Genomic DNA, 23,098 nt, shown 5'->3' with positions numbered 1-23,098 from the left:
AAAAAAAAAAACAACAATGAAGTAAAACACCATATAAAATGACTCTGGACATGTGAAGGAGTGTTATCTGATGTGTGCAACGCAATTAATGGATGAAAAAACAATAATGAAGAATGCTTTCATTAAGAAGAATTGATGTTCTCATTCAGTGAATCACACCTTCTCCTTCAGCACGCTCAACTTCTGCGTGAGGTCGGCGACTTCAGTTTTCAGCCCAGAACATTGTTTCTCTGAGCTGCTGCATTTCTTGGAAACGTTTTCAAGCTGAAAGGAGGGAAAACAAAAGAAAATGATTGACTACAACTGCACAATGAACAGCGACGAGTCCTCACAAACAAAAACAACAACAACAACGACAATGAAACACTTACAGTGTGCTCAGTCTGAAGGAGCTTGTCAGAAACCTCTTTGTACTGAATCTCTTTCTCGCTCAAAGATTCTCGGAGGCTGTTGATGAGCTCCAGCTTCTCCGACGTTTGGGCCAAAGTGTTTTCCTTCTCAATGAGGGAACTTTCCAGACACTCCTGTGTGTCACTCAACCTGATAAACAGAAATGATAACAGTTCAAACATTTAACAGGTACAGAGAGGTTTTATCCGTCCAATAATGAACAACTTGATCATGAGTGGAGGAAGCATTACGGAGCTACGGGGAAATGTTCCGCAGTAACGAGACGAACGTTCAAGACAAAGACTGTTTTGAAACGTGAAGATGACGAGGCCAGTCGACTTAATTCAGTAGCGGCTCAATGGTTTAGTGCAGGGGTTTTCAAAGTGTGGAAAAGTAAACATAAAGACATCTTTCAAAAACATTTTTATCATTTCTGTCTTTTCATTTCAACATATTTCAACACATTTCATACTTCCAGTGATAAAGTACCACAGAAGAATCAATTTAACATGAGGGTTAATCTCAACTTAGTTCACTAAAACCGAGGATTACTTAATAATTAGAAAGAGATGTGCAGTGTCCGTTAATAATCTTTCCAACTAGCTACTGCGACATTTTGGAATCAGGGTTTTGGAGAGAAGGAGCAGCTCACCCTTTGAGCTGCTCGTTGAGGCTGGTAACCAGCAGCTGATGCTTCTCTGCATCTCTGCTCTGCTGACTTCGGACGCTGGCCAGTTGGCTTTGAAGTTTCTCCGACTCGTTCTGCAGCGGCACAAAAACAAAGATCAATATGCAAAAGATTAAATTCATAAGAAACTGGACAGAGAGATTGTCACTGCACACAGACGTTGTTGAGAGCAGACCCGCTGGAGACCAGAAGATGTGTAATTTAACTGACACCGCTGTTGTTTTCATTAATGCTATTAGATATCTATTTTCCCCGTTCATGTGGAAATGCTGAGCACTGATTTGACAGTTTGGACAGTTACAGATTAAAACATTGAAGTGTAGTTTTACAACACCCAGTGAGTCTGCGGCAGAACGCGGCGCTAGCTCAAAACATTATCTGACAAACGTGTCCAGGATTAAACGAGCACACCACACCGTTAGCCGTCACCGCCAGAGGTGCTCTCCAGCGCACACAATACACGATAGACCCAACACACCTGAGAGACCCAATATGGCTGCTCATCTTCATCTACATCAAACGTCACCTGTGTTAGAAGGGTTTGTTACAAAATCCTAGTTCTCGGGGGGGAAACATGCATTTCACTCAGGGTTTACTCATCAGTAGGTAAGTTACATCTTCACAGTGAGAGTGTACGACAATATTCAGCAAGAAAAATTCTGGTTTGACTTAACCCCGGGACTGTGAGTGAGGTTACCTGTAACGCCTCGATGCGTGCCTGCAGCTGCAGTCGATCCTCCAGATCCTGACAGCGCTCCTCCAGACTCAGTATCTGCTCCTGCAGCTGGTTCCTCTCCAGCTCCAGCTCCTCCACAACAGACCGCAAACCATCTGGAACCATCCGGGAAGAGAACAGGTGAGAACAGGTGACGGGGGACATCATGTGACAATAAAAGGCCACTGAGAGGAGGAGGAGTAAACAATACTCTAATTCTACATAACTACATTCCCACTGCTCCCAGTTTCTCCATGTGCAGAAACACTTGTTTTCATTCTAATCACTTCTTCTCTGCTATTTTTCCGTTAATGTAACGTCAACACTTCCTGCATAGATATTTCAGATTAAAAGCATTTCAGAGGCTGCACTGTGTGGCTGTCACTCTTTTAATGAGAAATAAAAACTATAATAGACTACTGTATTAAATCCACAGTGTATAAGCACAACTGGCTTGGTGCCTTGTGCTCCAGTGGGAGGTGTCGGTAAAAGTCTCCGCCCATCTGACGCAATGCGTGTCACGTTGCCCTTTTAGTAAACTAGACTATTGTAAGTCATCATGTATGTGGATAAAACCACAGATGGAAAAAAGTGTCACTGTTTGCAAATCTACCTGTTGCCGTTTCCCTCAGGTAACCAAGAATTAACAGAACTACGTCACTTCTTCTGATTAAGCTGTGAGAGCTGCATTAATTCAAACTGATTATGTCGTGACCTGATGTTTTTAAGTGACAGCCCTACTGTGTCGCCGCAAGAGGGAAAACAAGTTGGTAAAAAATCTGTAGGAAACGTGAATCAGTGGGAGGAGACGATCACAGGAAGCAGAGTCTATGAGAAATGTTCATCTATAATGAGCACAGGCTAATTAAACATTGGTAGATTTATTCATTTAAACACAGGAAGTGAAATTCCAGAGAAGCTTTAGCTGCAAAAAACCGAAACTCACATCAGTCAGTTTTCCATTTAAAATACAACTCCCCAATTATAATTTAAATTTCACATGTATTTTTTGTTGTTATTATTGTTTAATTTCTTAGATATCTGCTGATGTATTTTTTGGCTTTTTGACATGCAGCAGTTTAAAAAGGCAGAAAAGAGGATGAGAGGAAATTAAGAAAAAAAAGGAGCAGATACATGCAAACAATGAAAAAACAAAAAACTTACCACAGATGGGGAGAATCCTGACACCTACATTTATATGCTCTCAAGAATTCAGTGCATTCAGTGGATAAATCCCAACAAACACTAGCCAGCTCAACCAGCATGCACGTGTCAAAAGAAAATACTGGAGACAGATGACAACGCAAACTGATGAATGAACTCTTCATCAATTGTCCCAGAGTTATTTCTAATAAATTGGGGATGAGCTTAAATTCAGCTTGCTACAGAGGGACCCTGACAAGGAGTCCACCAGTAGGAAAGAAGTCAAGCTGAATGAAGCTGATCCTTTTTAATATGTAAACACAATAACCCCGTATAGAAAACCCAGGTCTTACATTCACAGTATTGGCATGTTAGGTGAAAAAAATAAATGAATAAAAAAGACAAAACCAACCAACAGCCACAATCCAACACTCAATAAAAATAAGTTTGGAGTGTTATGGTAAAAACAACGAAATATCAACCCAAAGACAACTTAGGTTTCCCAAAGTAAAGTGCAGATGACCGTGTGCATGCTAGTGTAAACTGTCTAGCGGGTCTCACACCTGTATCAGGAGTACTGTACTCGGGCCACCAACCTCCCATGTTCTCTCCCTCCATCGGGGTCGTGCTCTCCGAGGTGCTGCGAGGGTCCTGGAACGGGACCTGCCCGTCAAACTCAAAGTCCTCCTGCAGGCGGGACAACGTCAACTCAACAGGAGCAGTGACGGGTCACAAAGCAACGATTCTTTAAAGGAAGAGTTTAAAAATTTCTACATCTCTGTCTGTGTAAAAGACACAGCTGAAGGTCCCTGAGGGCAGTTTGCTGTTTTTTATTCTTCAGAGAGAGCCAGGCTAACACCTTCACATCATGCTAGGCTAAGCTAAGGCTCTAGCTCTCACACATGAGAGTGGCAATGATTTTCTAAACTCTTGTCTAATCCAATGGAGGGATACGTATATGGCGATTGGTACAAATATTGTCGGTCACAGACGAGGGTTGTTACACACGGCTGGACACAACGTTACTCGCCTTCAGGATCAGCGGAGTGATTCTTACCTTTTGTATGTGGACATATTGAAAATGATGGACAACTGCAAATAACCAAATAGTCAAGAAGGAACAATGACAATTGATAACCGTCTGATAATTGTCATGTATGTTTTTTTGTCCTGTTTCTGTTTGGATTATTGCTTTACGTGTGTTTGGAAGTGTGTGTGTGTTGCATGTTGTAAGATGTTGCTATACAACAAAATGACAAATAAAAAATTAATTAAAATAATTAATTAATTAAGTTAAAATAAATAAATAAATAAATAAATAAAAAGAGTGTTAGTTGAGAGTCGACATGAGTGTCCCACCAGTATCCTGTGAAACCTTTGTGCACCTTTTCTAAAACACTGGAATTAACAAGTTTCCATAGGAACCTGTGACTTCCTGTAATAGCAGGTAGCCATTAGTCTGTGCAGAGAGTTAGCCAGCCAGGAATAAGGGCCTCTCTTCTCTTGTATTATTGAGCTCAGGTGATTCACGGCCCAGCTGTGCTTCCATAAAGCTCCATGAATAAAATGGACTTGGTTTTAGTTCAGACGTTTCTACGTAAAGGTTAGAATTTACAAAATAAAACATAAAACGGCCGATTGTGAAGCAAACTTGCAGCAAGAAGTAGCTTTGGTACCAATGTATTTCCAAAGTTGTTTCATTTGGGTTGTTTTGATTATTTTACAGAGAAAATTGGTAAAAGAAAAATGTCAAGCTTTTACAAATAATAGAAGATTGGTTGAATTTCAGTTTTGCAGTTTGGATTTTTTTTTAAAGACGAACTGTGTCACAGCACATACAAGCATTTAAAAAAAACATCTGAAGGCATGCTGAGATGATGTCAGCCTGTCCACCTACCTGCAGGCTCCGCTGGGCTGGAGCCGTTAGCTTCTTGGTCCTGTGTTGGCCGAGCCCCCGAGCTTGAGTCAGCTCCTCCTCCAACTCCTGCTGCCGTGTGGCCAGTGCTGGATCGGAGCAGCCAGGAAAGAACCAGTCATCCTCAATCAGTTTTGTGCCACAGGGAAAGGTGGGAGTTTGGGTTGGATTGAGGATGTATTTATGGATGGGAGGTGGGTATAAAATGGACTGGACAGAGCGATGGCAGAAAGATTTTTGAAGACTTTTTTTTTTTTTTGAAGACAGGATGAAAGAGGGAGAGCAGATAAGAAGTGTGATGGTGTCGGTGGTTGTGATGAAGAGGGAGATGAGGCACTTTCAACACCACAAATAAACTTTGTGACACAGAAAATAAACAGTTTCATCCAACAAGAGAGACAGACTGTAAGGAAAGTGCGAAGACAGAGACTGAGGGGAATCGAGGACGGAGAGAGAGGAAGTTACTCAAACTCCAGGTTTTGTGTTCACTTTTGTATTTGCATACGATACGTGGACCTGAGAAACACTTCAAAAGCAACATTCTGGTCAGAGCCATGCACACGCTAATCTAATTTAAATAGCAGAAGAAAACAGCATTCAAACATGTGGGAGACGAGGATGTAAGAGTGGCTGTGGGAGGAAGGAGAGGGGCCGTTTTCATGAGTCACACTTAAAGCCAATGGAAACCAGACAGTTATATAGAGTAACACCAGACAGGTGCAGATCTGGGGGGGGGGGGGGGGCCTCTCACTTTACTTTTATACTATCTGGAGTTTCATTTAGCAGCACAGGATGCAAGCAGCGCAACGCCAGATTGATTAGGATGAACAAAACATGTTCCCATCTGTTTTGTGACAACAGGCTGATTCTGATGTCTGGTGGGGGGGGTGGGGGGGGGGGGGGGTGAGAGGGAGGCAGCTCGAAGCAGAGGGTGGGGCAGGAAAAGAGAAAGAGTTCAGTGGGTTAAGCAGTGGTCAGTGTGGGTTCAGCTGAGGTATTCAAAAAGGACCATGCATGTAACACAAACATCATTATAACAGTGTAGTGTTGAATATAATTTAGAACAACTGTGTGAAGCAGTAGAGCCAGTCGGCCTCACACCGGGTGTTTCACCTACACTGACCACAGCAGCAGGGATTATATATGTGGAGGATCAGAGCAGAAGAGACACGGGGATTATTCATGAAGCCAAACCAGTTAGTTTTCTGCTAAAATCCTGCTGGTTTCCTGTTGGTTTCCAGCAGGATTTCTTCAGCTTGTGCCCGAGAACGTCATGCAGGAGAATCGTCTGGTGACTGATAACATGCAGCTTATTCAGGCTTTTATAGAGCGGTATCAGAAGACTGTGTTCATATGGTGTCAATCTGCTTTACTGTGATCAACAGGGAGGGTGATTAGTAATGAAAATAAAATCAACATTTTCGGGCAAACACTTTCGACATTTTGAGCTGCAGCAGAAAATCAGAAGCAGAAGCGAAGCAGGTGCTGATGTTGAAGCCGTCGCGTCTTTAGATATTGTTTACAGCCATTAATGGTTTCTAACTTAGAAACCACTTGACTCAAGGCAACACCAAGCACGCTATCTTCATCCTGAAAGCCACATCGGATCAACTTGTGCATCACAAAAGACTGACAGGTATCTCCAGCAGAACTTGAACATAAGCGAGTAAGTTCACCCTGAATTAAATCAGAGTTTCACCATCAAGACTGATTGGATTGAAAGCAAAAGGTAAAAACGAACTCTCTCTACCAACGAGGTCTGAGAAAGGACGTAATGCTTCGAGACAGGTTGTTGGTTTTCTGTCAGCGTTAGCAGAGACAGCGGTGAAGTGCGACTCTGGAGACAAATTAACTGCAGAAGAGCTTCATAAAAAAAAAAAAAAAGAAAGTGTTAATTACTGCGAGGGCTTTGAGTTGAGTTGTGAGGCTTTTGAGTCTCATTATTCACGGTGGGTTCATTAAAGTCTACTCCACTTCACTGATTCACCAATTTAACAGCCAGTGGCTCACAGAGTTCATCAAAATCAACAGGCATAAATAATTTAAAAGGGACCATTAGCCACTTTATTTTGAGTACGACTTTAGTTTTGCAGAACGCAGGATATTCAAAAACACCTGGATGTCTAGTGCAACGATTGCAATTTATTTTGGTAATCAAAGATTTGATGACATGTACACCGTAACAAAATATCCCAAATACCAGACCTTTAAAGGTCCATGTGAGCTTGATCAGTAATGACTGAAACAATAATCAAAGATAATCTATATGAATGTTATTTATGTTTGTAGCATCTGATACAGAAACTCTCGCCTGACAACTTTTGACTGTCCTCTTCCCAGAGTTAGTGTATAATTAGCCGTCCCACCACAAAAGAGAAATAACAGCGTTGTCTGATTCTGATTGATAGCAAGATATTATTATTATTATATTATTATTATTATTGGTGCGTTATTCCAAAATATTTTAGTGTGGCCACACCACTAATCAAAGGACAGAAAATAGAAACAGAAGGACAGAAAGGGGTGAAGGAATGGAAAGGAAGAACAACACAGGAGAGGGGAAGGAGAAAGGAGAAACAAAATGGCAGACTCTAACGTGCAGCAGCGCGTCACTGTGCTGCCTGTGGTTCGACCCCGGAGCAGGTAAAGTGAAGGGGAACTACAGGCAGCACAGTGAGGCAGAGCTGCACTGGAGGTTTGGAGGAGCCTGCATGCACAAAACTGATGGGAAACTGTTCTGTGTGGCTGCTCCCATCCCTGGAGCAGGGGCTGGAGTGGGAGGGTGTGTGGGAGGGGAGGGGGGGTATGTATGTGGTGGTGGTGGTGGTGCGGGGGGGCGGAGGTCCATGAGATGGGAGGCAGCACAGGATCAACGAAATGCTCCCCGTTAACAAAGGTGAGGACGAGGGGAAAAAAAATAAAGAAACAGAAAGTAATGTTGAGTCAGACAACAGACGACACATGGTACAACACAAACTGTGAATCTCTCTGCTGCAAAGTCTCATGGTGCTGCAGGTAGTGGGGGGGGGGGGGGGCAAAATACAAAGTGAACTGAAATTCAGACTCAGTTGCCAGTTTATTGGATTAATTGAATTATACTAAAGAGGTGTTTCTGGTATTTTGTGGATCTAATAAACCAGCAACCAAGAACATTTCATCAGAATATACGGAGGCTGAGAAAGGCCATACTCGCAAATATATATGCTTTTAATCCTGTTATCTGAACAAAACAAAGCTCGTTATCCCGAGATAACGAGGTATTATCCCATTATCTTATCTGATCAAAGCTTGTTTTCTCATTATAATTACTTTATTAATCAGAGATCAGATGCAGATGGAAACTCTTTTCATACAAGGTCATTTTCAGACCAGTCCTCATCAGCTGACGAGTTACTAAGGACTGTTGCTAAGGAGGAGCGTTACTGCGACTTTGTGCATCTTCGGGTAACAAGCTTTATGTTGAGATAACGGGATAAAAACTATGGCCTGTCTCTGCTTCTGTGAGATGAGATGCTCTCATTGTAGTAGAAATAAACCTCAGCTCGTGCTGCTCGCTGCTAGGGATGACTGAGATGACTAAGAGTCATGAGATCTGCACAACAACCCTAAATAACCAAACATCTTGGAAAATGCCACTTGACTCACTTCTCCACCACGAGGATGTGTTATGATGACTTCCAGATTGTAATGTTTGCAAGAACTGTGATCTTGAGTTTATTATATCTCCAAAAGATATTTATACGAGGACCTTTGTCCATATAGCGTCTCTGTAAATCATTTATATAGAAAACACAACTGCAACTTTCACATGAAAATAACAGTAAACAAAAGCATGAAACTCTTCCAAATGAAAACCCTCAAACAGAAGCTCACGGCTGATCTGTCCTGAAGTAAGATGAGAGCAGATATTTTACGGTGTCTGAACAGATTGTTACTGTATTAGATTATAGAAAGTCGACATGACGTGCAGGAGCACTGCAGATTCACATGGTGTCAGATTTTCTGAGCAGGTGTGCGTTACTTTATGTGCACAAAAAAATACCAACATCCATGTTTTATTTTCTATAAAATAACTCCAGTTCCCCCATATTTACCTAGTGGTAATAAACAACTGAGCCTGTTGATTCCACCTTCATTCATTAATCTGCCACTGACACAACGTCGTGTCATCCTCTAGCAAAGGCCTTACCCTCTCTTTCCTCCTCCATGTGGCTGATGCGGAGGGCCATGGCGGCCTTCTCCTCCCTGGCCCGGTCCCTGGCACTGACGGCCTCAGCGACCATCTCCTGCCACTCCAGGACCTGGCTCTGAGTGTCATCAGCACTGCCGGACTCACTCGCCTGTGACCAGAGGGAGCAGAGAGGGACAGGACACTGACAACACTGAGCAGGCTTCATCGACTCCACGCCGAAAGCAGGAGAATTTTAAAAAAAACATGGCGGATCCCTGACCTGAGAGGCAGCCCTCTTGGTGAACTGCTCCAGGTCAGCTTGTAGTGTCCTCTGTTGCTCCTCATAAACCACCAGCTTAGCCTCCAGCATTTCTAGCACAAAACATCAAACATACAAGTTTCACATCAAAGCTTCCAGCGACAGTGAAGATTTAACATCACAACGTGAGTCAAGTGAATTTATTACAGACAAAATGCAGAGTTAGTGTTTCTGCTGCAGCTCAGAAAGTAGAAGCCTCTTAGTTTTGCTTTTGTTACCGTTCTTTGTTCTGAGCTCCTCATATTGTTCAACTTTCCAGAGGTTTTCCTCCCTCTCCTCCTCCAGTTCTGTGATACGACTGCGCAGGGCCGTCAGGTCTGGGGGGGCAACTCCGGCCTGAAGTGGAACAAGATAAACATCTTTTAAATGGGTCTCTTTTTTTTTGTTTATCTTGCACCTTTGCTTTGAAGACGTCCTGCATCTTGATGTGGTTTTTACTTTTATTCTGGATAACAGGGCGACATTGACGAGCTGTAGAGTTTCTTCTTCTATCGCCGTTATAATAAAGTGATCGGTGCAGCATTTACATCTGTTTAACATCTGTCAGGGGATAATGGGTTAATTAAAGAAAACACTCTCTGGAGCGGAAAACACAGTCAATCTTACCTGGCTTTTCTTCAGCTCCTCCTCCAACTGTCTGATCCGGGATTTCGACCAGGCTTTCATTTTCAGGAACTTGGCCTCTGATCTGCTGGCTTCATCTGTTTTCTGCTTTGCTTGGGCTGCAAAAAAAACGAAAGTGCAAGTGAATGAAACAGTGACATTCAAGACTGTAGTGAGGTAAACATCAGTTTCTGAAGAGATCCCACTGATTTACTTTAGCCACTGCAGTAGATAAGTCTCATTATGTCATAATTATGTTTATTAAAGAAAATATTATCAAAGTATTTATGTTACGTTTCAAACATTTGTGAATTAATGATAATAATAATAGTAATTCAAATATGTAGGTGAAAATCTTGACTTTAAAAACACAATTTGCACATAAAACTGTATTTGACCTGGTTTGACAGTAACTTCTGGACATACAGGACAGAAAATCTTTATTATTTTTTGGCTTAAATAAATCCAGTTATTTCAGTTAAAGACTAAAATAAAAAATAACTGCTGACCATCTTCAACCACCATGAAATTTCTCTTGCATTTCTAGGACATGTCGACTGAATAATGATAAGAAGGAATGACACAAGCGAATAATCAAACCTTCGAGCTCAGCTATTCTTTGGATGGAGGCTGAATCAGCAGGCACACTTCCACCTCCTGCGGCCTCCTGGGGGGCAGGTGGTGGTGCTGCTACCCTCCTCAGCTCCTCCATCTGCCCCAGGAGATCCTGTTGGATTTGGTCCATCTGCGTCTGATGGTGCTCAGTCATTCGCCGCACCTCTGCCTGCTGTTTCTCCATCAGGTCACGAAGTTGCGCTCGCATCACATGCTTCTCTGCCTCCATCTTGGATTCCAGGCTCTCTCGTTCAACCTGCAGCCGACGGAGCCGCTCAGAGAGCTCCTGTGGGGAGAGGAGAAGAGGCGATGAGGAGGCTGTAACAAAAACATGTTCAAAGTGAAGAGGTGTCTCTCCTGACCTTTATCTGTTGGTCCCTGCCGTCCACCTCCCCCTGAAGAACATCGATGACCTGGGTTTTACCCAGCAGCACCTCCTCCTTCTCATGGAGCTTCTGTTTTAGAGCCTTCAACAGCTGAGAGGACAAAGGAAATGATGTTACACAACTAACCCAGTGAACTTGGTAAGGCACTGTTCGGTTCCTTAAAAGAGCGGTTGGAGTCACTACCTGCTCCAAGTCTGCACTGGCATCGGATTTTGCTGCTAGCTTGAAGAGCTCCTGCTCGTGCATCTGGTTGATCTCCAGCAGCTGGTTGTCTTTCTGGATAATGATGTCTTTGAACGTCTGGATCTGAAACAAACAAGCAGAGTATCATAACAAACACAGACAACAGCATCAGATACTACGATAAACGCATCAGAGCTTGTGCCTATGATCGTTGAAAACGTACGTTCTGTTTGTACATGTTCTCCTTCTGACCGTACTGCTCCTTCTCTGTGGCCAGCAGCTCTTTGAGGCTGTCCGTCTGCTCCTGCAGCAAACTGTAGCGCTCGTCTGCTTCTCCCACCTTCCTGGTCAGACTCTGCACCAGCAGCTGGAGCTCCTGCATGGCCCCACCGTCCTCTGACACCTGAGGATGTACAGCATAATATTTACTTGAGCCTCTTGATTTAAGTCAAAATGGAGCTTCAGTTGACCCCAGTCTTACAATGTGAAAATGTTTGCGGTGGAGAACGACAGAGAAAAGTGTTATGAGGCGATGTTCACACCTTTTGTTGCGGTGCAGGTGCGATGGGCTGATCTCCTGCCAGTGCTGTCTGCAGGTGGACAATGTACGCCTCTTTTTCTGCCAGTTTCCTGTCCTTCTCCGTTAGCATGGAGTCCATTTCCTCTCCTCGCTGCCGCTGAGATGCCACCTCCTTCCGCTAGAATTAATTAGTAATGATGTTGGTTAGCGAAGTAAAGAAACAGCCGCACATTAAATCAGATTACAAACCCGGTCAGCCTCTCACTCTGGAGGCGTTTACCTGGGACAGTAACAGCTTAACTAAACGTCACAAACCAGCCAGAATAGAGAAAGATACTTAACGGTGTTTGTTCAGTGAAGTGTTTCACTCCTCAGTTCAGGGCTTATACATGTTTGAACTCGTTATCTATCTATCAGCTAACTATAAAAACAAACAGACAAAGGGCTTTTTCTCTCAGCAGTACATCTGTTCATCGCTGTAATTCAACTCACTGTTTGTTTTAAACACAGGTGAACATGATCATGACGCTGGCTTCATAGTTTCACTACGACAGGTGTGATACCTGTTTAAAACACCTTTTTATACAACTTTATTTAAAGCGAGATTTTCATTTACACTTTTAGGATTTTTCTATATAGATTGAAAATGAAGGCACTTACTGTTAATTCAAATTTATTTATTTATTAATTAATTTTTATTTAGTTTGTTAGATCCACATTAGCCACTGTATTGAAACAGTGGCTACTCTTCACGGGGTCCCCAGTAATTTATGGGCAAAACTTCAATGATATCAGATACAACAATACACATCTATATCATTCAATAAGACCAACTCAAAACCTTCTAATCAATCTAATACATACAACAGCTCTTTCTTATAATTCCATTTCTTTAATAACTTAGAAAACATGACATGAATAAACTTTACCTTGTTTTCCAGCTCCTCGTCTCTTTGTGCGAGCTGCTGTTCCAGTTCCTCGACTTTCTTCTTCAGCAGGACGATCTTGCCCCGACTGGCCTGCTCCCCTCCTCCCTCCGATGACCCCTGCAGGGAAACACAAAGACAATGTTATAAATATCAAATGGTACGCGTTGGACTGCGTTCGCCAGAAGACCAGAAACATGATTCAAATGGACTGATCACATTGCTCTGTGTCTGCTGGTTGTTAAAGGAGCCACGTATGTGCTAATGAATGTGTTGTTCATATTCTTTTTTTTTTTTTAATTGGGATTTAAATAATACAATATATGTGAGTTTTAGGGAATTCATGTTTTCACTATACGTTTCCAGGTGGATAATCATACCAGTGTGAATGTGTGTGCGTGCTCGTACCTTCTTGCCATGTGTTGGCGTGCGCTGGCCTCCCTGCTGTTTCTTCAGCTCCTCCAGTTGTGACGTGAGGGAGGTCACCTTGGCCTTGTTCTGGAGACGCAGCTTTGACAGTTTGGCCTCACACGCCTCCTTCTCCACCTGCGTCACAGACAATATGTTACATCGGATTTATTCCATTAATTCAAATTCATGTTTTTGCACGATGTGAAAAAAATGCCTATATCACAAAATTGAGATATGTGCTTCCTCTGGCGTCTCTCAAACAACATCGGTGCTAGTGCTATGACAACAATGTAAGCTGGCTGTGTTTCCTTGGAGACACCGACTTAATCAGAATCTCGTTTATTGCCAAGTAGGTTTTCAACATACAGTGAATTTGCTTTGGTGTTTTGGTTCATATTGATAATCATAGTAAGACGAAAAGAAATATAAACAAAGATGAAACAAGCAAGTACTGCAGGTCAGATATCTTAAATATAAATTTAGAGAAATTTAACAATAAATTAAAATATCTACAATAAAATGCAAAGAAATATTATAGAAAAGTATAAATCTATACAATACAAAGACAGGTAGTAATGTTTTTGTAGTTTTTCAAAGTCTGACACGCTGCTCTCTTTTCATGTTTTCATGTTGTTATGTCACATGTTTAACATGTCTTTTGTTGTTTTTAAATGTGACCTGCACCCTGATCTGTGGAGTCAAATACATCTGATTCTGATTCTCTGAATTTTTCATTTAGTTTTTTGGGCATATCGCCCAGCTGTACATCAGTAAGCTTGGTTACACCATCAGCTGTAAATCAGTTCATGCAGATGAAAAATCTAAGGTCAAGCTGCCAAAAAGTAGATTAATGCAGCGTGAGATGTGGCAGGTCTTGTAGTAATGTTTTGTAGTGGAGTAAATGTTCCTGTCTGCACTCTCCTGTAATGAGGTTTCTAAACCAAACATTTACCGTGTTGTGGCTTTAATCTCACATTCCTGTCTTTATCACTGTGTAGTAGACTTTGACTTGGCAGTTTAATAGTTAACGATATCAGGGAGGGATTTCACTGGATGGTCTCAGTCAGTGACTAACAGTGGCCCTTGACTGCAGCATTACAAACCATGTTAGAATAACACGTGACCAACTGTGCCTGGATCAGTCAGATACAAATCCCTGTCACACAGAACCCAGAGCTCACACCACTGTGAGCAGTGCAAGGAAAATTATACTTAAATATCCCATATCATAAAACATGGAACTATCATGTTGTAAATACACAGTGAATGAAGAATAGAGAGGCTCTCAACGAGAGCTGCACAATGAATTGAAATATAATCGAAATCACAATATGTCCAAATCGCAGGAGCTGCAGCTTTTATTGATTAAAGTAAAATGTGTCACAACATTGTCGTACATTGTCAGCACCATAAGCGTTGTGGTGCTACAGAGACGACCCGACCCACAAATCGTATCCTCCAGACGTAAAGGAACATGTATGTTAGGTACAAGAACCAACACAAATCACGTCAACATTATTTTTAGATTTTTTCCCCAGTAAAAATTAAATGTGAAAACTATCATTACAACTGAAATCACAATAACTGCCAAAATAATCCCGATATGATGTTTTCTTGCATATCCAGCAGCTCTACTCCGAACCAAAGCTCAGGAACACTGACTTCATTAAGTCCACTGCTCGTGGACTGAGTGTTTCATGTGGATAATATGCAATTACCAAATGAAGGACACAGACACGTACGAAAAACAAAAGCAGGCACTTTTTGTTTCATGGTTTAGGTGATGACAGAAGTGGCCCCTACACATGACCCCTACCTGACACGAGTACAAGTTATATGGGCTTAAATAACGACACGTATACTGTACAAGGAGGGCACTCCAGAAACCATCACACCATTACTGCATTACTGCATTTCATAGAGCCAATAGACACACATCTGTTTACTAGAGGAAAACCAGAAGAGATATTTGTCCTCACCTTAAGTTGGTCGTCTTTGGTGCAAAGTGCTGCGTCCTTCTCCCGGATCAGCTCCTTCAGCTGAGCGACAAGCTGCTCCGTTTGGGTCAGCCGCTCTGCCATTTCCTCTACAGCGACCTCTCCACCAGCAGCAGCAGCAGCATGATGGGGAGAGCCTGGACCCTGAGGAGAGACGGAGGAGATGGTGGACAAGTGACCAAAAAGAAAAACAAAAAAAAAACTCTGCATTTAATTTTAAATGCTGTTACGAATGCATATCCTGGCCAGTGAAAAGTCTGGATTCTGATTGGTTAGTGGGTGTGGATTAACCAGACATCTATGACGTACAGTCTGCCATTCTAAATGAATGTGCCAGCTATAAAACTGCAGTTAAAGAAATCAACAGCTGAGCCTCAGCTAAAGAGCTCGGACGAAGAAAAAGAATAAACAGCTTCTCAGTGAGAACAGAGAAAACATCATTTTAATAAACGTGTATCAGTGAGTGAAGGGAGAGAGTCTGTGTGTCTGTGGCAGAGGAGGGGGAGAGAGAGGTAGACATCATCTCATCTCTGGGTTTGACAGACATCAGTAAAATTTCTCTTTCCTGGCTTTAAAACTTCTTAAGATTTTAAAACTCCTGGCCAAGCTTTGCAAACCTCTTCCTGTTTAGTTAGATGCTGCCTAGCAACACAAACGACAATGAAGGCTAACAGGTGAGAAATGCTGCTGCTGCCCCACCTCAGATTAAATATCTGAATGGATCTTAAACTCATATTGTTTGAAGTGAAAAATGTAATGGTTGTGTGGTTTGAGCTGTTCATTGCATTCCTAGTAAAAAACGAATATAAGCATGTTATCCTAAAAAGTAAGATTAGCATATAGGCTGCAGAGTATGTAGATGGGGCTGCAGAGAGGTTTAAGCTGGAGCAGTGCTTCCCCCTCACAGGAAGTGTGAGCTCTGGTTGTCTGAGGCAAAGCCCTGTGCTCAGCAGTCTATCTAATTCCAGTTTATCTGGACATGAAAAACACTGCAAAGCTTCCAATGGGTTTCCTTTGAGCAAGTAAATTACTAGAGAAATTGTTAGTACTGACTTAAATCTATGGTCAACAAATGTATGAATATAGCAACAAATGGTTTGACTGGAAACAAGTGGTGAGACAAATACACAAAATACTTGTTGTTTCTTAAACAGTGCCACAATACCAGTCACCAGACACTGATAACAATACCACTGTTCAAGCAATGGAAAGAAAAGCACACGTGTACTTACTCCAGAGCCAGGCTCTCCCTCTTCACCGGAAAACCACTTCAGCATGGTTTCAGTTAAGACCTAACACACACACACACACACACACACACACACACAGGTAAATATATTATTCAGAATCTAGAAAGATAGTGGTTTATTAAGGTTTAGGAAATAGGATTTCAATCAAACGAATCGGTATTATATATCAGAACCACTTGTGTCTCCATTTTATGCCTCTCTGTTGTGATGACCACCACCCTTTTAACAATTCTTCCTATCAAATAAAACTCTTTAACTCGACCTCTCATTGATTTCAACTGTTGAATGATTCCTACATCCTGTTTTAAATTAGCATAACTTAAATTTAAGCTGCATGATAGTCTCAAAATACTGTTTCATCGTGACTTTAGCAGTCTTTCATTGCTGTTAGCTGTTAGCTTGGAGAAGCTTACATGTCTAATAAAGTTTAAAAATCAATAATGTATTTAGATAAATGAGCAAGTCAGCCCTCAGAGATACAGGAAATACAAGACTAGGCTCTCACTGCTTTCCGTCTTTAAAATATTCATGAACATCCTGGCAGATAACAGACTAAGCAGTGCATGCTTTCAGGTCAGTTCATCTGACAAACTGAGAAAGCAGGCCACAGGTCTGCCAAGTCAGTCAGGTGATTGCTAGGAGAGTCAAACCTAATCATAAACCCCGCTTATGTTTCAGCTGCAGAGAAGCACAACCTTGTTTACAACCAGACTGACAGGTGTGGCTCTTGGTACTTGTTGCAGGTAGTAACCCAAACACCTAGAGGACTAAACTGGACACGACTTGAGGCCTGGTGTAACACCGAGTACACTGCCAGGGTGCATGATCAGCCAAATTCATTCAGCTTGCTGCACAGTCCTACCCACGTGACGCAGGAGAAAAATCAGGTCAAACTGGTTCTGTCACGCATACCACAGTAGACTCCAGCACCATACATTGCCATACTGGTTTTCTGGCTTAATGTCATTTATTTGCACAAACATAAAGTTCACTTATTAACTAGTAATGGACAATACGCAAAAAATGAAAAGGTGAACTGTGCAAAACAACCTGATTGTGACTGTGTTGTAGCTTGTTATCAAATCTTAATACACTGAGATGTTAACAGACATTTTAACGTTAGATTAAGAGCACACTGAAAGATACTGCAGAGATGCTAACGCTGTAGACATAGACATGCAGCTCTCTTCAAGTCTCATTATGCTGTTGATAATTGCAGTTTACCAGAAACATAAAGCACAGAAAGCCACACCAACTACTGCTGACTGAACAGGAGTAAATCTCATTTCAAACACAAAATTTCTTACAGTCTAGCGTCAAGTTAAAGTGTGAGGGTCGCCGAGGAATTGACATTAGCTAAATTAATAGCTTGCATCTCCGACTAATCCATACCACGGGTCAATTGAACCGCAAAGGCCTCACACTTGTGCCGGGAGAAGGCCTCGGGGGTTGGGTTGGGGTGGGCGTCGGCAAGTCGGCCAGTTATTTAAATAAACAGCAGTTATAGCTAACGTTAATCCAGCTAGCTAACTTTATCTTGCCAGCTATGTAGCTACATGCTAACGCAGCTAGCACTGAACTGCACCTTGACTATTAACTTAATAAATTAGCTCGCAACCAGTAATATAATACTTTTAGGTGTTTACCGGATTCACAACTTCATGAAGAGTCCATCTGACATCACGCTACGTCGACAAAATCCCGTGAAATTACATTTTATTCCACTTCACGACGAAATTGCAAACGGGACAGAGATAGACATCGGTCACGTTTGTCAACAGACAACCGGGAGGAACTGCGCATGCGCAATTCTGTAACACTGACAGGTCCCGGTAGCCAGTGTGACAATTATCATTAGCTACGAAGCAATATGATATCTGTGAAGTTAATGGGTGTAGGTAAATCTGTTAAAAATATGTAGACGTGGAGTAATATTTACCTCATCTTTTTTTTTTCTCCAAAAGACGCCTGTTGTCCCGGAAAATGCGTATCCAAGAGGAAACAAACAGCAAGATACTTCCCTTTATCACTTCCGTTTTCGTTTAACGGACTTAAGAGGACAACTCCGCCTCTGTTCTGGTCAAAAAGACGCACTTCGTTTGAAAGGATCGTCCAAGGTCTCTCCAGTCCGACTCACCAAGCTGCTAACAGTTTCATTTCAATTTATGACACTGTGAGAATATAGTTTTATTGGTTTCCCGTTGTTCGTTCGTCCGTCCCATTCTCGTGAACGCGTTATCTCCGCGAAGATTTGAGGGAATTTCTTCAAATTTAGAACAAGAGGATTAGGGCAATTGATTACAGAACCTAATGACTGTGAAAGAACCTACTGAATTACTTGTAGAACCTGTAGAATAAAAAGCCTGTAGAATATAATACAAAGACGATAGACATGGCCTTAAAAACACAACTGAATCAGCAGAATGAGCTGTTGTCGTTTTCATATTTCTTTTTTGTTTTAGGCAGTGATGAAGTTTGGTCGTAATAAACACAGCAAACATTCAAAAAGAAAGACATTTTTCTTTATTTCTAAAACTTCAAACACAGATTTAAGATAAGACAGTGGATGTTGCCATCGTTAGGACACTGACAGGTTCAGCCATGACTGACAGTGGAGGAGAAACATCATCTACAGTATGTTAAAGTTCTTCATTTACATTTTCACTTGAAAGATTTAAAGGAAGATTGTTCAATACTTTTTTCCACTGTCTGTGTTTGTTTATTTGTACACACACTGGAAATGTATTCTGAATTGCAAAGCTCACTGTCCTAAATTGTCTTATTGTGTTTTTATGCTGCCTTGCTGCACAAAGAATTTTCTCTTGCTTGAATACTGACCCCAGGTTTGCACACTGTCAAAGTAAATTGACATTTGTAATTTGACTGAGCACACATTTATGTATGTTTATTTTGTAGGTGTAATGTCAATTGAACCATTGAAGATCTTTTTTTTTATAAAACATATAACTATATTTTATCACAGGGCTGTTCTTCACAGATTCTCAAGATTACATAATTATCACCACCAGTGGCACCTGCTCCCAAACAAATCCACACTTTGTCAAATTAACACAAACAATGAAACATGGTGAACCTCACCAGGCATGGGCCTCCGGGGGCTTGGTTGGTAATCATGCTGCAGACAATAGATTTATGTGCATTGAGCAGCAGGAGCAGGTTCATTTTTCATTTTTAGTGTCATTCTGCATTTTACTCATTTAATTCTTGTCAGAAGCAAACATAAAAATATTGGTCAATTTAAATATTTCAAAATAATTTGATGTATTAAGCTTGTTGACTCTGATTGAAGCTCAGTGAGTCGCACATGCGCAGAGACACCATCACCTTATGGAGACCCCGTGGGACATTATACTGTATGGATTTAGCCTGTCTCACTAAGGCTCTTTACCTAACAGTATTTGTGACTCTCATTGGTGTCACTGTGAAGCCAAAGGATATTATACTGCTAGTTAAAGAGCTTTAAAGGCTAAGAATAGTAAGTCAGACTAAATCCATAATGTGAAAGCTCCCTCGAGGTCTCCTATTTGTTTTTTTTGTTTGAATGTGCTTTGACAACTAAATTGGTCCCAGAATAAAAGTGAGAAATATGTGATGAAACATGAACACACACTGGTTTGGTCTTTTGTTTAGTTTCAACTTAAAGCATTGAGGATGTTAAAATATTTACAATATACCAACAGCTGATCCACTGAGGAAATGAAGCTGCCAAGTGACAGCAGAAAAATGAAAGATTATCAATAACAAGATGCTGATTGAATCTCTGATCTAGCTCACATACTTCTGTTCTCATCTTCTCTTGCGTTTGTGTTCTTCATTACTGCAGTTATTTCCCTAATAATTCACATTCAGATGATCTATCAATATAAATGAATCGTTCAGATTTAAAAAACACACACTGGGATTTATACCAGGCACACAGTGATAAGAGAAGAAGAGAACTGTGTATGTTGTGATCTCTGTATTGACTTTACAGTGACCTGCTAAAATATCACAGTTATACCTCAAGAGAGATATAATCAATACTTTTCACACGTTCAAACTCAGAGGTACAAAAGATGACGGAAGTTTGTGAATTGAGACACAGTAAGTTTCTCTGTTCTTCGTTTTGGTATCCAGACTGGCAACGGAGCATTCAGGTGAAAGCCACCTTCCCTCCACTGAAGAAACCACTATTCGGGCTAAAATGGCCTCCGACAAAGAAAGAAATAGGACCAGAGCACAGGTGGACTGGCCATGGGGACTACCGGCTGAAATCCTGGTCAGACTGTGGACTGCAAAACATCCATAAAGTTGTCAAGTTTTTACCGGCTCCGTCAGTGTCATTTGTGCAAAGTCCAAGGTTGAATTTCTTTCCCGGTCCAACCATGGAGTCAGTAGTGATCTGGGTTTACTGAGAGGAGAACCCTACGAGCTGCTAAGATTCCACCCGGTTGTGGATGAGATAATATATAATAATATAATAATACTATCTATATATCATTATTTCTCATTAATCTTCTGCTGTTCCATGAACCACTCACAGGGCCCGATGTCCAGTTTGAGCTGATCCATCAACCATGGTTCCTTTTCAGCCCCTTCCATAAATTCCTCCAAAGAAATCTGACCTGGACAATTCACAAGAGAAACATAAGGTGGAGGAACTAATGACAGTATGGATTTATAATGTAGGAACAGGTGTTGCTCACAGTCTGATTTTGAATGTGGATTACAGTCAACCTGGAACTTACTGTCGTTATTCTTGTCCACCAGTTCAAATATTCTGTTACAGATGTCGTCGATGTTCACGGTGATGCTCGGATCGTTGTGCTTCTTTATCTTGTAGATGATCTGAACAGACAAACTGATGTCAGTTTACATGTTTGAGAGCAAATATCTTGTGCTTTATGTTTCATTCGATTTGTTTTCAGTGACATTTTCAGAACAATGAGACAACGTTATTTAGAGAAACACTGAAATCTACACAGGTTTTCTGCTGCTGTGATCCCTGTGATTAAAGTATATTTTTTGGGCTTTTTTTATAGAGCAGTAGAGAGAGACAGGAAACGGGGAGGCAGAGAAGGGCCGTCCGATGTGGGACTCGAACTGGGGCCGACTGCAGCTACACATGGGGCGCCTGCTTAGACCACTACGCCACACGACGCCCATGTGATCCCTTTTAACTGCAACCTTTATGCTACGCACTGAATACTAATTGTCGACACATGTGGGCATCATTTGATTTCATTTGAAACGACTCTGGGCTTTTTATAAGATAACACAGATGTTCACTGACACAACACATCAGAGGATTTCTGGGTATCAGAGCAAATAAACAACAAACACAGTTTACTCTCACTGCTGTCTGGAGCATGGTGTGGCTTTAACCCTCTGGACTCTGTCTGTTCATTGGGGAATATGAACATCTTTTATTTACATTTATTTATATGGTCATGTAGGTACAAGCTGAGAAAACCAGCTGATATGCGGCTTTCAAACATGATCTAATACACATCTGTATGCCCTCATTTATTAAAAGAAAGTTTAAAAGTAGTGAGTTTATAACATTAATTAATATTTTCAGTTAGATTTCTAATGAAAAAGTTGAAGAATAAAATCGCTTCACATGTAGGCCAAAATAGACTGTAACTTTAGATCTTTATTTCTTCCATTTACAGCTGTTTTTGTTTGTATGAACAGGAAATAATATTTTTTAACTACCATACACTGTTTTTTTCTATCATATTCTGACTGATTATAACTAAAGATTTGTGAAATTTTACAGCCCCCTGTGTTATTTTTCTGACAGTTTTACACACTCCACAAAAGGAGGATTCAGAGTTTGTGCAGAAAAAAAGGAGACGGTGCATGTGGAGTAAGAACAGCTGAAAAGATCAACCCTGACTCCAGAGAGTCTAGTACAATTTCTCACTGAATCAATGATCTGATATTACAGTAACGCAACTAAATCCATTAAAGCTATTAAAATATCTGCAGCTCACTGATTGCACCTGTAGCTCACTGGATTATTGTGGCAATTTTTTTTTTTTTAATTGTTAAATAACTTACGTACAAGAGAAAACATTACGATAAACCATAGTTTCTGCAGAAAAGCATCATGAATGGATGTGAAAACTTACTTTGACAATGTGTCTTACTTCCTGTCGGTCCAGACAGCCGTTTCCATCTCTGTCATAAACTTTAAAAGACCATTTCAGCTTGTCCTCTAGTTTTCCTCGAAGAACGAGATGCACAGCTGCCACATACTCCATGAAGTCTATTTTCCCATCCTGAAAGGGAAACAGGAGACTGACATGATGCAAATACTGACAAATATTCAATCTGGTCATTTACATTTTTCCAACAATACTGAACTAAAGTCAACTTTGTTAAATGTCCGTTTTGAGTTCTGTCTTCTCTTGGCCATAAGACACTGTGACGTTACCTTATTTGTGTCAAAGGATCGAAACAGGTTTTCCATGTATGCAGATTCTTCTTCTGTGGAGTTGCTGTTGATTCCAAAGATTCTCTTGAATTCGTGTAAGTGCAGATTTCCGCTCGGACACTCGCTTGCAAACTTCCGGTAGAGTTCCTGAATGTTTTTAAGAGTCACTTGCTTATCTGGGGCACCTTGTACTTGCCCCATGATATTTTCATTTAAAGAAAAAGTTGCTAAAATAATGAAAAATCCAGGTAGAAGTTGTCAAGCACCAGCCATTCACCCATGGTTTGAGGCCCCAGCAGAAAACAAGTGTGTGGGCTATTTCCAGGTAACCTGTGGACAAATCCAATTGACTTTTCAGTGATCTTCCCAAATCCTTCTACACAATTATCTTTTTTTCTTCAACATTTCCATTCCCTAAACTCTG

General features: G+C 41.2%; 2 protein-coding genes across 2 annotated transcripts in view; both read right to left on the bottom strand.

Annotated features, from left to right (window-relative positions):
• Window positions 1-18,006, bottom strand: part of LOC130172349 (golgin subfamily B member 1-like) — a 34,151-nt gene extending 16,145 nt beyond the window's left edge. The window contains exons 1-21 of the mRNA XM_056381023.1: window positions 17,879-18,006; window positions 16,215-16,274; window positions 14,965-15,126; window positions 12,983-13,120; window positions 12,578-12,694; window positions 11,671-11,826; window positions 11,352-11,531; window positions 11,129-11,251; window positions 10,922-11,035; window positions 10,545-10,845; window positions 9,948-10,063; window positions 9,560-9,677; window positions 9,303-9,394; window positions 9,041-9,191; window positions 4,834-4,940; window positions 3,500-3,623; window positions 1,776-1,909; window positions 1,557-1,604; window positions 1,043-1,152; window positions 372-540; window positions 160-264 (exon numbers count right to left, since the gene is read on the bottom strand). Coding sequence (XP_056236998.1) covers window positions 160-264; window positions 372-540; window positions 1,043-1,152; window positions 1,557-1,604; window positions 1,776-1,909; window positions 3,500-3,623; window positions 4,834-4,940; window positions 9,041-9,191; window positions 9,303-9,394; window positions 9,560-9,677; window positions 9,948-10,063; window positions 10,545-10,845; window positions 10,922-11,035; window positions 11,129-11,251; window positions 11,352-11,531; window positions 11,671-11,826; window positions 12,578-12,694; window positions 12,983-13,120; window positions 14,965-15,126; window positions 16,215-16,259 — 2,610 coding nt within the window. The 5' untranslated portion in view covers window positions 16,260-16,274; window positions 17,879-18,006. The remainder of the gene's footprint in view (window positions 1-159; window positions 265-371; window positions 541-1,042; window positions 1,153-1,556; window positions 1,605-1,775; window positions 1,910-3,499; window positions 3,624-4,833; window positions 4,941-9,040; window positions 9,192-9,302; window positions 9,395-9,559; window positions 9,678-9,947; window positions 10,064-10,544; window positions 10,846-10,921; window positions 11,036-11,128; window positions 11,252-11,351; window positions 11,532-11,670; window positions 11,827-12,577; window positions 12,695-12,982; window positions 13,121-14,964; window positions 15,127-16,214; window positions 16,275-17,878) is intronic.
• Window positions 18,007-19,225: 1,219 nt separating this feature from the next.
• On the bottom strand, window positions 19,226-23,098 carry LOC130172346 (guanylyl cyclase-activating protein 2-like). The gene is made up of 4 exons (XM_056381007.1): window positions 22,675-23,098; window positions 22,370-22,519; window positions 20,981-21,080; window positions 19,226-20,857 (listed from the first exon to the last, which is right to left on the bottom strand). The coding sequence occupies exons 1-4, from the start codon at window positions 22,873-22,875 to the stop codon at window positions 20,733-20,735; spliced, it is 576 nt and encodes a 191-aa protein (XP_056236982.1). The 5' UTR covers window positions 22,876-23,098; the 3' UTR covers window positions 19,226-20,732.

The sequence above is a fragment of the Seriola aureovittata genome, chromosome 1 (assembly GCF_021018895.1).
Source record: "Seriola aureovittata isolate HTS-2021-v1 ecotype China chromosome 1, ASM2101889v1, whole genome shotgun sequence".
In the NCBI taxonomy this organism is placed as follows: domain Eukaryota; kingdom Metazoa; phylum Chordata; class Actinopteri; order Carangiformes; family Carangidae; genus Seriola; species Seriola aureovittata.
The sequence above is the reverse complement of the archived record's forward strand: the minus strand, read 5'-3'. Positions and strand labels throughout refer to the sequence as shown.

Bases quoted from the DNA above. Each gene is read 5' to 3' on its own strand.
- LOC130172346 (XM_056381007.1), bottom strand. From the start codon at position 22,875: ATGGGGCAAGTACAAGGTGCCCCAGATAAGCAAGTGACTCTTAAAAAC. The intron at 21,081-22,369 runs GTAAGTTTTCAC...TTGTCTGTTCAG, and splicing joins AAGTAAGACACATTGTCAAA to ATCATCTACAAGATAAAGAA. The intron at 20,858-20,980 runs GTAAGTTCCAGG...TGAATTGTCCAG, and splicing joins GGTGGACAAGAATAACGACA to GTCAGATTTCTTTGGAGGAA.